A 14,764-nucleotide genomic window follows, 5' to 3' on the forward strand; every position below is an offset into this window, starting at 1 on the left:
AGAGTTCAGGCCCCATGACCAACAACAACAAAAAAAAAGAATCTCAGGCTGGCTTCAAACTGCAATTCTCAGATCTCAGCCTCCTGAGTAACTGGGATTACAGGCGAGAGCCAGCGCCTAGCTCCCTTTCCTCTTAAAACCCTACTACAGTTCCTCGCACTGGGGGAGGCCTCCTGTCCATCTGGGTGTCACATGGCGGGCTTGTGTCTGCTCACGCCTCTGTGCTTTGCCTCTCACCCCCTCCAGGCATCATGGCCATCCTGTTCTCGGGCATTGTGATGTCCCACTACACCCACCATAACCTCTCCCCGGTCACCCAGATCCTCATGCAGCAAACCCTCCGGACTGTGGCCTTCCTGTGCGGTGAGTCCTCTGTGCTGGGCATCAGTTGTGGCCCTGCCTGGCAGCAAGTACTACACTCCCTGCCCGTGCTCTTCCTCCAACCAGTGGCCATTTTAAGATCTGCTCATCTAAGACATTTGAGACCAGCTTTTCCAAAACTGTCTCCTGGGAAAGTTTCTGATGCTGGGGATTGGGTGAGAAGACCGCATGGTAAAGAGAACATGGGAAACCCTGGCTTGGCACGTGGAATGCAGTCCCTGCATTTCCACAGTGCCCATGAGCCCCTGCTGAGGGTCCCACTCCTCCAGCTCTGTCTCTTCCTCCTCCTCCTCTTCCTCCGCCTCCTCCTCCTCCTCTGCCTCCTCCTCCGCCTCCTCCTCCTCTTCCTCCGCCTCCTCCTCCTCCTCCTCCTCCTCCTCCTCCTCCTCCTCCTTCTCCTCCTCCTCCTCTTCCTTCTCCTCCTCCTCCTCCTCCTCCTCCTCCTCCACCTCCTCCTCCTCCTGTACTTCTTGTACCTGAGAGGAGCGCATCCTCTCAGCCACTCCAACAGCAGCACTGCCTGGTGCTGCCAGGGACTTGTCTCTCTTTGACGAGCCGGGGAGGGGGGAGAGGGGGGCAGAGCTGGCTGTGCAGAGGTAAACAGCTCAGGGGAGGAGAGGCCGGAGACTTCTTGCCATAAAGTGAGAGTAGAGGCCAGGCCTCCGCTTCTGGGTATTTAGTCCCAGACACCTGTCTCGGAACACCCTCACAGTCAAAGGATCCTAGGCAAAACGTGTCAGCTCCTCTTTTGTCCCCATCCGAGGCAGATTTCCCGTTGGGTGGTACTGCGCTCTGGCCTGGGCATGAAGATACCAGCTGAGTTTACTGGGCCATCCCTTTCAGAGTCATTTGCAGCATCTGTCTGACTCAAGAGGCACATGCTCCTGGACCCAGCATCCAAGCGCAGAGATTTGGCTATGTGTCAGGATGATGCTACAGCTTATAGATTAGAAAGCTGAAGGGAAGTGCCATGTGCCAGAGTGGTCAGCTCAGCCAGGCTCCAGTCATGTGAGGGTGGGCTGATTCAGCCAGAGTCCAGTCATATGCTGCCGTTCACGCTGCCAGCCAGAGGCAGAGGTGGCCATGCCCACGCTGTAACTGCTTATTTGGAAAGGCCACAGAATTGTTACTAGATAAGAAGGCCTGCCAAGGAGAGAACAGAGAGCAATGTCCAGCTGTGGGCTTATTTTACAGGGTGTGTGACTGCTGAACAAACACAGCTGTCATGTTGTAAAGTAGCCTTGCTTGTTTTATGATGTTTAATTTTCAAAATCTAGTCTCTGTCTCCCCAGCTATGAGGCTATTCTGAGCAACCAGCGTCACAGTTTAAGCAGAGTACCTAAAATTTATAAGGTGTTTTGTCTTAAAATACACAGTTCACTGAGAGTCCATGTTGGGCCCTCCTGGGGCGCAGGGGGAGCCAGGAGCTAGAGCTGCGTCTCTCCCTGCCAGTCCTGCTGGGCAGAAGATGGGCTCTAAACACTGAGGCCTCAGTACCTCGAGGCCAGTTGAGGGCAGTCACTTGACTTCCTCTGCACAGGGAGGAAGTTGACAGTAGGCTCTCCTTGCTGTGGGCATCTATGCCCAAAACAGTGTTCAGACAATGGGCAGTTTCCTAGTTTGTCATTTCTGGCTGGGACAGTGTGACCCATTGCATGGGGAATTCTGAGGTGCAGGGAAACAGTGCCTACATGACCAAAATATCAGTTGTGGAGCTGGGAGCTGGTGGCTCACGCCAGTAATCCTAGCTACTCAGGAGGCTGAGATCTCAGGGTCGCAGTTCAAAGCAGGCCGGGTAGGAAAGTCTGTAAGACTTTTATTTCCAATTAGCCACCAGAAAACTGGAAGTGGTGCTGTGGCTCAAAGTGGTAGAGCACTAGCCTTGAGCAGAAGAGCTCAGGGATAGTGATCAGGCCCTGAGTTCAAGCCTCACAACTGGAAAGGAAAAAAAAAAAAAAAAAAATATATATATATATATATATATATACACACACACATATATACACACATATATGCATATGTATATAATATACATATACATATTAGTTGTAGGATTTTCTAGAAAATAAAATATAATGGGTTGTGCTACTGAACAGTGTCGTACTGCTGGAGAAAATGGTTGGGATGAATAACGCATTCTTTGATTTGTTTCAGAAACATGTGTGTTTGCATTTCTTGGCCTGTCCATTTTTAGTTTCCCTCACAAGTTTGAAATTTCCTTTGTCATCTGGTGCATAGTAAGTACATCCCTTGTTTTTATTTAAATGCTTATTTTTAGATCAATAGCCACATATTCTAGATTCATTTATGTAACTGTTAACAGTTCAACAGCTACATAGACTCTTCTGTTTAAGTTTCTTTTGGTTAAAAAGTCACAAACATGGGGCTGGGAAGGTGGCTCAGTGGTAGAACGCTTGCCTTGCATGCATGAGGCCCTGAGTTCGATTCCTCAGTACCATATAAGCAAAAAGAAAAAAGCCAGAAGTGGCGCTGTGGCTCAAGTGGTAGAGCGCTAGCCTTGAGCTGAATTGCTGGGGGACAGCGTCCAGGCCCAGAGTTCAGGCCCCATGACCGGACCCAAAAAAAAAAAAAAATCACAAACATGCAGTTTAAGTGGCAGAGCACTGGTCTAAAGCTTGACCCTGATGTCAGACCACATGCCACAAAAACTGCCAGGCGTGCCAGAAGGGCAAGGAGTGGAATTAATGAGTAAGTCTCATTAATTACTCTTTAATTTTCAGTGGCCTTGAATACTATGTCTCCTTTAAAAATGGAAACAAAGCTGGGCTCATATCTGTAATTCTAGCTACTCAGGAGACAGATTTGAGGACTGCAGTTCTGAGCCAGCCCAGCAGGAAAATCCATGAGATTCTTATCTCCAATTAATCTCTCAAAAACCAGAAGTGGAGTTCACTGGTAGAGTGCTAGCTTTGCACAAAATAGCAAGGGACAGAGTTAGTTCAAGGCCCACAACTGAAGAAAATAAAAGACATCAGAACAAAAGAGTGGGGAAAAGAGCAAAAAAGCTCAGGGGCAAGGCCTAGGCACTGAGTTCAAGCCCAGGACCAGCACAAAAATCAGAGTGCAGATTTAGAGATTGGGAGCATTGGGGTTTGACACTAGCCCCAGCAAAAAGTTAGTGAGACCCAGTTTGATCAATAAGTGGGTATCGTGTGGCACACCTGTGAGCTCACTTATGCTAGGGGCAGGTCTGAGGCAAAACTTACAGACCCTGTCTGGAAAATAACTGAAGCAAGTGAGCTGGGTCTTCGTAGCCAGTTATAACGCATGTCAGACAAAATCCTTAGTACATTATCTGACATAAAAGTGTTTTGACTGCCGGGCACTGGTGGCTCACGCCTGTAATCCTAGCTACTCAGGAGGCTGAGATCTGAGGATCACGGTTCAAAGCCAGCCCGGGCAAGAAAGTTCGTGAGACTCTTATCTCCAATAAACCACTACAAAACCGGAAGTGGTGTTGTGGCTCCAGCGGTAGAGCACTCACCTTGAGCTGAAGAGCACAGGGACATCGCCCAGGCCCAGAGTTCAAGCCCTACAACCGACCAAAAAAAATAAATAAATAAACTTAAAGCCTGAAAAATGTACATGTGTCCCAAATGCAAATGAATGAATAAATACTTGTGAGAGTCCAGTGCATAATAGAGCTTTATTTTGCTATTTCCTTTTATTTTTTGTGTGCCAGTACTGGGGCTTGAACTCAGGGCTTTGAACTCTCACTGGGCTTTTTTGCTCAAGGCTAGCACTCTACCACTTGAACCATAGCTCCACTTTAGATAAATGCTCCTTATTTGGAGTCTCAGACTTATCTGCTCAGCTTGCTTCAAACCTCTATCCTCAGATCTCAGCCTCCTGAGTAGCTAGAATTACAGGCATAAGCCACCAACTCCTGGTTGCTTTTGTCTTTCCTTTCCCCAGTGCTGGGTGCCTAACCCAGAGGCCCTGTGCATGCTAGGAAGCCCCAGCCCAACCCCATAGACTGTGTGTCATTAGGACTAAGTCCTTTGGAGATGCTGGAAGCCAAAAGCCATGGCAGGTACTTGCAGGTTCCATTTCCAGGTCGACATCAGTCTGCCACCTTGCCGTGGGGAGTGGGGCCCCACAAGGAGGCAGAAGCCCTTTGCCCTCCAGAGCTCACCCCGTGGGGAAGACAGCAGCAGCCTGTCTCATGGTGAGGTCTTCTCAGTCAGGTGCCCTTGACCTGATGGATGGTTTCTGCCTGGGTTCTGGCCATTGGCCCTGTTGCTCCCTGGCTCTCCTCCCACTGTGGAAACGTGAGACACAGAGCTTGTTCCCCACACATGGACTCTGGCGTGGGTGCACCCCCCTGTGGCAGCAGCCACGAGATCCAGCGAGAAGCAGCAGAGCTGACTCAATTTGTGCTCACAGGTGCTCGTCCTGTTTGGCAGAGCGGTCAACATTTTCCCTCTTTCCTATCTGCTGAATTTCTTCCGTGACCATAAAATCACTCCGAAGATGATGTTCATCATGTGGTTTAGTGGTAAGAGAGTCAACAGAGGGGAGAGCGGTGATAAAGACATGCCCAGATACCGGGTTACTGCCTGCCTCAGGGTGCCCCCTGTGCTCCATGGAGGGGGCAGAGGACCGGCTCAGGACCCCTGACTGTCAGCAGGCAGCCAGGACCAGCCTTGCCCTGTCCCCTTCTTAGGGCTCATGGGGACAGGAGGTGTCTGCTGTGCCTTTGCTTTTGGCAGTACTGGGCAGGTGACCCAGGACTTCATGCTAGAAGGCAGATGCCCTACCTCAGCCCTCCTAGCCCTGACATACTCGGGGTGCCTATTTTTTCCTTCAGCCAGAGTTCTAGCAGTTTCTTGGAATATTTCAGCTGCCGTTCAGTCATTTCTCCACATTTTCAAGCATGAAAATGATTTTATAAAGCTTTGACTCCTAAAAAACCAGATCCTTACACATCTTTCCATTTTGGGGAAATACATAGAGTTCTTTGTGCTTCCTTGTTTAAGTGTTACGATTGAAGCATTTCCATATGAGTTAGAATATAGCAACATATTTCATAATGTTCTTGCATTTATAGCAAGCTTTAAATTTGTCTTAAGATTGCTCTCAAGGCCAGGCACCAGTGACTCACGTCTGTCATCCTACCTACTCAGCAGGCTGAGATCTGAGGATTGTGGTTCAAAGCCAGCCTGGGCAGAAAGTGTGTGAGACTATTATTTCCAATAAACCACTCAGAAGGGGCTGGGAAGGTGGCTCAGTGGTAGAGCGCTTGCCTTGCATGCATGAGGCCCTGGGTTCAATTCCTCAGCACCACATAAGCAAAAAGAAAAAAGCCAGAAGTGGCGCTGTGGCTCAAGTGGTAGAGTGCTAGCCTTGAGCTGAAGAGCTGAGGGACAGCGCCCAGGCCCAGAGTTCAGGCCCCATGACCGGACCCAAAAAAACAGAAAACCAGAAGTGGCGCTGTGGCTCAAGTGGTAGAGCGCTAGCCTTGAGTTGAAGAGCTGAGGGATAGTGCCCAGGCCCAGAGTTCAAGACCCATGACCGACCAATAAAAAAAAAAATTACTTTCAAAAGACCTGGTGTGGCGCTGGTGGCTCAGGCTTATAATAACAGCTGCTTAGGAAACTGAGATGTGATGATTGAGATTCAAAGCCAGAAAAATCCCTGATTCTTTATCTCCAGTTAGCACCCAGGGCCAGAGTTCTAGCCCCATGACCGACAAAACAAAATAAAAAAATGAGACAGCCTGAGTTCAAATCCCAATAGCACCAAAAATACCACAATGTGTGTGTCAACTGGCTGCACTGATGCACAACTGTAATCCCAGCACTCCTGTGCCTGAAGCAGGATTGCCAGCCAGTGCAAGGGCAGCCACTGTACAGAGCCACTGTACAGCCTCTCATACCAGGAAGCACTGCGCGGTCTGTGACAGCATCCTCGCCTCCTGGGCTCCTGACCCGCTGCTGTCCCCTCAGGCCTACGGGGGGCCATCCCCTACGCCCTGAGTCTGCACCTGGACCTGGAGCCCATGGAGAAGCGGCAGCTCATTGGCACCACTACGATCATCATTGTGCTCTTCACCATCCTGCTGCTGGGTGGCAGCACCATGCCCCTCATCCGCCTCATGGACATTGAGGATGCCAGGACTCGCCGCAGGAGCAAGAAGGACGTCAACCTCAGCAAGACCGAGAAGATGGTCAGTGCCGTGCCTGCTGGGGGCCGTGCCTGTGGGAAGGGCGGGTGTGGGATCCTGGGATGCTTGGTGTGTGCAGCATAGATTCGAAAGCCTGGGTCTGTGTGGTAGCATGTCCACCAGCCCCATAGTCCATCTGCGGCAAAGGGTGCTTGGTAGAACCAGGCAGCCCTGCCCCTGCCAGAGACCTGGCCTGGAAAGGTCCAGATCAGTGTCCCCAGTGCTCACTCAAACACCTGTTGGGACCTACAGAGGGCAGGGCAGCTTGCAGTGGCTGCTTGGGCCGTCAAGGAGGTGGCCTCCCTCAGGACGTGGAGGGCACAGGCTAGGGCTGGAGGGGTTCAGGGTGGCTTCAGTGGAAACTCCCTTTCCTATACCCATTGCCCACCTCTGGTGCTGCCCTGCCCCTTTCTAGTGCTCCTTTGCAGGTAGCAGGAATCCTCACAGGCTGCCTGTGATTGGAGACAGGTCTGGAAGACTGGGCCTCCCGGCCCCTCAGCCACTTAGTTGGCACCAGCATAGGGGGCTACTGTGGGGCTGAAGGTGGGGGGCCTTTAGGTGACATTGGGCTGAACTCTGTGGGCTCCCGTGTGCAGGCCTTTCTCCTTGCCCTGTCTACCACCTTTCTTGCTGGGTTTTGTTGTTAGGGGCCAGTCCTGGGCCTTGAACTCAGGGTCTGGGTGCTGTCCCTGAGCTTTTGTGCTCAAGGCTAATAATGCTCTAGCTCCATTTCCTGCTTTTTGGTAATTAATTCGGGTCTCAAGAACTTTCCTGCCTGGATTGGCTTTGAACCCCAATCTTTAGATCTCAGCCTCCTGAGAAGTTAGGATGACAGGCATACTTGCTGGTTTTAAAGAGTGGGCGTAGGCTGCTGGGCATCACCCAGCAGAAGGGGCCTTTGTAACAAGCACTGCAGGGACTGCAGCCCCTCTTGTGGAGGTGAGAGGCCGGGCTCCTTCAGCATGCACATGCGCTGTGGTCAGGCGCCGCAACACTGCCTGCAGAAGGTGCTTGTATGGCCCTGGCCTGCAGGTGAGCACACCGCGGCCTAGTCAGAGCCCAGGCCTCACTGCACACTGCAGGGGGGCCGCAGGTCGACTGCCAGTGGCAGCCCCGGAACTTGATAGATTCAGCTTCCTGGCCTGACCTACTGAGGCAGAGACTGCAGGTGGGAGAGTGCCCTGTATGTCCTGTTGCTTCTGTGGGAGCAGAGCTTTAGCATCTCTGTAGCATAGATCAGGATGCCTGCCCCCCTATCTGTCCCACAGGCCGGGCCTGGGATGGGAGGGCTGTCATTGGTGGCGATGTCTGGTGACGATGGTGGCGACAGTGGTGGTGCTGGTGGCTTCATCAGGTTTCTGCTGGCTTGGGGCCTCTCTGCTGGGGTGGAGCAGAAGAGCCTCAGTCCTCATCTCCAGGCTTGTCTTCCCCCTCCCTCTCCCTGCCCTCCCCTCCCCTGCCTGCCCACCCAGCTCCCAGAGCTTCTGACTCAGCTGTGCCAGCCGAGGGCCGGGGGCTGCTGTGCCCTTGGTTGCCCTGCACTGAGGGTACAGTGAGTAGTTAGGGCTGGGTGGTAGGAGGTCCCGGGGAGCAGTGGCTGACAGCTGGGGGCTCCCTGTCACCCAGGGCAACACAGTGGAGTCGGAGCACCTGTCGGAGCTCACGGAGGAGGAGTACGAAGCGCACTACATCAGGCGGCAGGACCTCAAGGGCTTCATGTGGCTGGACGCCAAGTACCTCAACCCCTTCTTCACACGGCGGCTGACCCAGGAGGTGGGACAGGCCCAGGGCTTCCTTAGTGGCCCTGGGCCGGGGGCGGGCTGCGGGAGGCCTGTGTGAGCCACCCATGTACCCCACTCCCTGCGGGCTGGGGGAGCAGAGCTCAGCCGCCCCTGCTTTTCCTTCCCAATGTCCTCCCCAAGCCGGGCTGAGGAGTTCAGGCATTCTGTGGCCTTGGGCAGTACCCAGGAGTGCATGGGTGCTGCTGGGTCCCTCGGGAGGTGAGAGGTGAGGCCAGGGGTGTCCCTGCAGCCGTCCCCATCCCTCTGGACCCCGTCTCGGCTGCCTGGCCGGCATGAGCTTGTCGGGGGATGTCTCAGGATCTGGGCACTGCGCCGTGTGCTCTCCGGCCATGCAGGAGACCCAGCGCTAGCTCACTTGACAGCGGGGGAAACTGAGGTTTTGGGGGAGAATTGAGGCCACACGTCTATTCCCGAGGCTGTGGGCTGTCTAGCTCCCCCGCCCCTCCCAGGTGCCCAGTGGTGCTTTCTGTTTGCTCTCTGTGGCCCTGCCCCGCCCCTCCTCCCGCTGACCGGCTCCTGTGTCCATGCCCAGGACCTGCACCGCGGGCGCATCCAGATGAAGAGCCTCACCAACAAGTGGTACGAGGAGGTGCGCCAGGGCCCGTCCGGCTCCGAGGACGACGAGCAGGAGCTGTTCTGACGGCGCGAGGGCGAAGCTTCTGGGCCCGGGACTCAGAGGCGCCAGCTTGCTTTCGGCAGCTTCTCCAGGATGTAAGACCGGCCAGTGGAAGGTGGCTGCTCCCCTTGTGGAAGTTTCTAGGCCTTTGGAGCTAGCTGGTTCAGAAATGTCTGTCAGCCCCACACTCCCTGCTGAGCCGGCCCGAGTGGCTGACCACAGTCCCAGGTAAATGCTCCCGGCCCGAGTGGCTGACCACAGTCCCAGGTAAATGCTCCCGGCCCGAGTGGCTGACCACAGTCCCAGGTAAATGCTCCCGGCCCGAGTGGCTGACCACAGTCCCAGGTAAATGCTCTCCTCTGCCAGCAGGGGCAGCCTGCAGGCTGGGTGGCATCTGTGCCTCTGTGAGGAACAGCAGCCATTCTGACCCAGTGGCAAGACCTAGAGACCGCAGCGTCCCCACTCCCTGAGAAACACTGAAGGACCATTCTCCAGCCTGAGCCCTTCCCGGGCCTTCCTGTGGCATCGCAGCGCCCTCTAGTGAGAGGAGTGGGAAGTATGGGGTCCTGTGGACAGCGCAGTGACAAAGCGCGAGCGTCGTAACCACCCACCGTCTGCTCCCTGTCCCCGGCGCTCCTCTGCCCGTCTCCCAGGCTACTGTTTACCTGCCACCACCCTCACTGCTGTTCAGGGCTCTGCCCCTTCTCTCTCCCATTCCCCGCCATCTTGGGTTCCATCGGCCCTCTGAGCCAGGCTTCCAGAGCAGGGATTCTACAGTCACACCTGGGACACAAGTGGTCTCAAATCACACACACACGCTTACACACACACACGCTTACACACACACACGTTTCCAGAGCAGGGATTCTACAATCACACCTGGGACACAAGTGGCCTCAAATCACACACACACACACACACACACACACACACGTGGGCTCAGTGCAGGGCAGAGAAGCCACCAGTGCATCTTGCAGGGCAGTGCTGGCTGGGCCAATGGCCCTGCCTGTGGAAGTGTCCACCCGAGTCCCCAGACCCCAGTGACCCACAGATCCCTGTGTATGGGGAAGGGTTTAACTGTGTTTCCAGGCCAGCAGACGGATGTGGCCTTCTGAGCGCATGGGTCCCTGTTCCCATGGGCTGCACCCTGGCCGAAGGAGCCCCAGGCATGGTGGCTGGGCTGCCTGGGCCTGGAGCTGCCCTCGGTGCCATGCAGATCTTTATCTGCCCCGATGAAGAACCTGAGGTGGAGAGCGGAAGCCAGCCGCAGTCCGGCCTGCTGGCTGCTGCCCCTTCTCTGCCGGAGCCTGCAGTGGGCATGGCTCCGTGCTGGACAGAGCCCAGCGTCCGGAGCCCGGCCTTGGAGCTGACAGCTGCTCTGTGACACACAAGGCTCCCTCCTTCTGGGCTCTTGCCAATTCCCAAGTGCGGGCATACCTCGGTGCTAGGGAAGGACCAGAGCGTTTCTCCCCCAGCTCCTCGCTGCTCTGCTGCCCCTTCCCGGCCCCAGGGGGCAAAAGTGCCGTCGTGTACCCCGGCCTCAGTGAGGGCTCATCCCCGCTGTGCAGCCAGCCTGGCCTGGGTGGAGATTGGGGGGGGGGGGACTGTGTGCCCTGGAGGCCACCACAGGTGTGCATGAGGGAGGATGGTGCACCCGGCCTCCACCGGAGCTCAGACCCGCACGGCCAGGGGCCCCTGCATTCTCAAGCTCCTCCGGCCTCTCCTGTGCACATGGAGTGCTGAAGGCGGGCAGCTTTCCCCTGGGGTTTCTGGAGCTCTGGGGCTGGGCCTGTGCCCCTGCAGGCCTCTTGCTGCTCCTTTGGGAGGGGGCTGAGGGAGGGGAGGCCAAGGGGGGCCGGGCCTCCTTTTTGCCCCTGCTTGTCTTGTCTTACACACTTAGAAGTGGTTGGAGAAGTCACATCACTGGATATTTATTTAGAAATAAAGATGCTGCTCAATCAGAGCTGGTCTCCGCCATGTCGAGTGGTTTGGCAGACACGGGGTTTCTCCCTCCTAGATGCCACTTGAGTCCTCGGGCCTGCCTGCTGCCTTCCTCGGCCAGCAGCGGCAGGCTCCGGCACAGTGCCTAGGAGTTGGGCCTGGGACTGCTCAGAGGCCAGTGGGGCCGGCGCCTTTTCCTTGGCACTCCGAGCCCACTGTCCAACAGGGGCCGTTTCTGTGTCCACAGCTGTCTTCAGGTAGGAGGGAGGGAGACAGGGCCAGGAGTTTGTTTGTACCCTTGTGGACCTGCTAGGCATCGGGCCGTGTATAAGGCCCCAAAGGAACCCAGGAGGCAAGAGCTGGGTCTCCTGTTGCCCACCCACCACAGCCCAGGCAGGAGGGGCAGAACTAGCCAACTGGACCTGGATGTCCCCAGCCTGCTGGCCAGAGGCAGCCACCACCATAACGGAACCTGCAGGTGTGGGACATGTGGGGGCTGACCGGACCACAGCACTGGGGAGACATAAGCCACAGGCCCTGGCACCTAGCAGAGCCGGCCCTGGGGGCTGGGAAGGGACTCGGTTCAGATGGGGCTGGTCTGCTGGCCCAGGACACCGCCCCGTGGGACATCCATTCACATTCGACTGCCAGGCCCTCTGGGGAATGAGAGGAGCAGGCATGAGAAGAAATCACTTTCGAGGCCAAAAGCTGATGGAAGGCCAGACGGGTCACAGAAGTCCAGGAGCCTATACCCCACTTATTGCACAGGCTCGAGGTTTTGGATTTTGTCCCTAAAGTAGGAATGTGCTCTCTCTCTTTTGAAAAGCATCTGCGTATTTTTTTGGGGGGGCGGGGTCCGGTTGTGGGGCCTGAACTCTGGGCTCTTCAGCTCAAGGCTAGTGCTCTACCACTTGAGCCACAGCGCCACTTCGGCTTTTTTCTTTTTGCTTATGTGGTGCAAGGCAAGCACTCTGCCACTGAGCCACCTTCCCAGCCCAGCATCTGCGTATCCTTGATGAGTTGCAAAGCTTAAAATATTTGCTACTGACTATCTACAAAAGTTTGTCCACCCTCCCCTCGAGGCATTCCTGTGCTCTACCCATGGCATGTCCAGGGGACGCAGGGGATGCTGGTTTGGCCCAGCAGGGCAGCCGAGAACAGATCTGGTACAGACAGACAGCTGAATGAGCAAGCAAGAATGAGTAAAAGGGGCGGGTGCTGGTGACTCACGCCTGTAATCCTAGTTACTTAGGAGGCTGAGGTCTAAGGATTGTAGTCCAAATCTAGTCAAAGCCTATCTTCAGTTAACCACCAAAGCAAAAAGCCAGAAGTGGCACTGTGGCTCAAGTGGTAGAATGCTAACCTTGAGCAAAACAGCTCAGGGACAGTGCCCAGGCCCTGAGCACAAGCACGCACGCGCGCACACACACACACCAGGCTCTGGTGACACACACCTATAATCTAGTTACTTGAGAGGTGAAGGTAGGACAATAGAAGTCCAAGGCTGGCCCAGGGAAAAACATGACTCATCTGAACAAGAATAAAAGGGGACTGGACACAGTGGTAGAGCACCTGTCTACAATACAAGGTCCTGAGACAGCTGAGATGTGAAGCATCACGCTTCAGAGCTAGCCCAGGCAGTGAAGTCCATCACCAATTAGCCAGAAAATGCTCGATTGGAGGCAAGACTCTCAAGTAGTGCCATCCCCAGCCATGAAAGAGCTTAAGGCACTGAGCTCAAGCCCTGATACTGGCAATGAAAAAAAAATTTTCCAGGGCTGGGAATGTGCTCAGTGGTAGAGCGCTTGCCTAGCACGCATGAAGCCCTGGGTTCCTCAGTACCACATACACAGAAAAAGCAGGAAGTGAGTGGCACTGTGGCTCAAGTGGTAGAGTGCTAGCCTTGAGCCAAAAAGAATCTCAGGGATAGTGCCTAGGCCCTTAGTTCAAGCCCCAGGACTGGCAAAACAAAACAAAAACAGTTACAGTTTTCAATATAGTGTGGTATTGATAGACAGCTCAGTGGAATAGAATAACCAGAAATACACCCTTGTGATCATGGCCAAATAAACATCAAAAAGGCCACCTAGACTGTTTAATGGGGAGAAAGCAGGCAGTCCCCCCAGCAAACAGGGCTGGGAAAACTGAACATCTACATGTAAAAGGGTGGCGTTAGACCCCCACCTTATGCCACATACAAAATTTAAGATGTAGCTGGGCGCCAGTGGCTCACTCCTGTAATCCTAGCTACTCAGAAGGCTGAGATCTGAGGATCACAGTTCAAAGCCAGCCTGGGCAGAGAAGTCGCTGGGAGACTAATCTCCAATCACTCAAAAACCAGAAGTGGTGCTGTGGCTCAAAGGTAGTAGAGCACTAACCTTGAGCAGAGAGGCTCAGGGACAGCACCCAGGGTCTGAGTTAGACTCAGGACTGGCAAAAACAAACAAACAAACAAACAGGATTCCATTACCAAGGGGAAAAGGCAACTGGAGACTGGGGTACAATTCAGTGTGCCACAGCTTCCATCCCTCCACGGCAGGCAATCAGTGTGGTACCACAGCCTGGCACTTGGAGCTGGCATCAAAGCTAATCCTGTACAGCTGGTGAACCTGGTGATGGTTAAGTGTTTATCATTTACATATACAAAGGAAGAGATCTGCTCCCCTCACCGCCCCCTCTAGATGGCTGGGCTGGCATCTTCCAATTTTCCAGGCTGAGGAACCTCTAGGCACCCACTTCCTGTCAGCTCATGGCAGCTGACAGCAATGCCAGCATGGAGGCCTGGGTTCTTGCTTGGGCCAGTGTGTGATGCAGAAACACCATCTCCTCCCTGTGGCTGCGTGGCCTGCCTCAGGGCCTGTCCAGCAATGTTTGGTGGGGCTGGTGCAGAAAGCCAGGTCTGCTAGAACCCCAGCACCTTCCTCACTCTCAACACCTGCCTTGAGTTTTGCTTTTTCTTGTGTGATACTGGGGCTTGAACTCAGGACTTAGGAGCTGTCCCTGAGCAGCTTTTGCTCAAGGCTAGCACTCTACCACTTGAGCCACAGGCCCACTTCTGTTTCTGAGACTTTCCTGCCCAGACTGGCTCTAAACCATACTCATAAGAGCTCATCCTCCTGAGCAGAATTATAGGTGCCTGGCCTTGAATAGATTTTTATGGCTTTTTTGTTGTGTTTTTATTTTTGGTGGATTGTGGGGCTTGAACTCAGAGCCTGGGCACTGTACCTGAGGTTTTTTTTTTGCTCACGGCTAGTGCTCTACGAGTTTGAGGCACAGTGCCGTTTCTGGTTTTCAGGTGATTCACTAGAAATAAGTCCAGGGACCTTTCAACCTGGGCTGACTCTGAACTGTGAACCTCAGATCTGAGCCTCCCGATTACAGGAATGAGCCACCAGCGCCCAGCTAATTTTTTTATCATTTTAAAATAGGGATTAAAAAATAATAAAAGCCAGGCACTGGTGGCTCACATCTGTAATCCTAGCTACTCAGGAGGCTCAGATCTGAGGACCCTAGTTCAGGCAGCCCAGGATGGAAAATCCAGGAGACTCATCTCCCATAAACCACCAGAAAACTAGAAGTGGTGTGTGGAGAAATCTGTGGGGAACACAGGTGGCAAAGATGGCCCTGAGAGGAAGTTGAGTGGGCAGAGCTGATTTGTTCAGGTTCAGTGTGTAAACAACTCATGGACGCCTAGGTGCATGATAAGGTACGGCCTTTCAGTGATTGGTTGATCCCATTTCCTCTCCTCCCACACAGTCTTTTGCTTTAAAAAGGGGATGCTCCCTGTTAATAAACGGGTTCCTTCTTGGTTTGACACTTGGCTGCATCTGATTGTCT

At 54.1% G+C, this 14,764-nt stretch overlaps 1 protein-coding gene across 3 annotated transcripts in view; it reads left to right on the forward strand.

Moving 5' to 3' along the window:
• Positions 1-10,945, forward strand: part of Slc9a8 (solute carrier family 9 member A8) — a 56,286-nt gene extending 45,341 nt beyond the window's left edge. For all 3 annotated transcript variants that reach the window (XM_069989978.1, XM_069989977.1, XM_069989976.1), the window contains 6 exons: positions 247-363; positions 2,536-2,618; positions 4,789-4,900; positions 6,351-6,571; positions 8,195-8,341; positions 8,903-10,945. In XM_069989978.1, the coding sequence (XP_069846079.1) occupies positions 247-363; positions 2,536-2,618; positions 4,789-4,900; positions 6,351-6,571; positions 8,195-8,341; positions 8,903-9,010 (788 nt within the window). In that variant the 3' untranslated portion in view covers positions 9,011-10,945. The remainder of the gene's footprint in view (positions 1-246; positions 364-2,535; positions 2,619-4,788; positions 4,901-6,350; positions 6,572-8,194; positions 8,342-8,902) is intronic.
• Positions 10,946-14,764: the final 3,819 nt, after the last annotated feature.

This window comes from Dipodomys merriami, unplaced genomic scaffold, assembly GCF_024711535.1.
Source record: "Dipodomys merriami isolate MVZ:Mamm:240054 unplaced genomic scaffold, mDipMer1.0.p SCAF_39, whole genome shotgun sequence".
NCBI lineage: Eukaryota > Metazoa > Chordata > Mammalia > Rodentia > Heteromyidae > Dipodomys > Dipodomys merriami.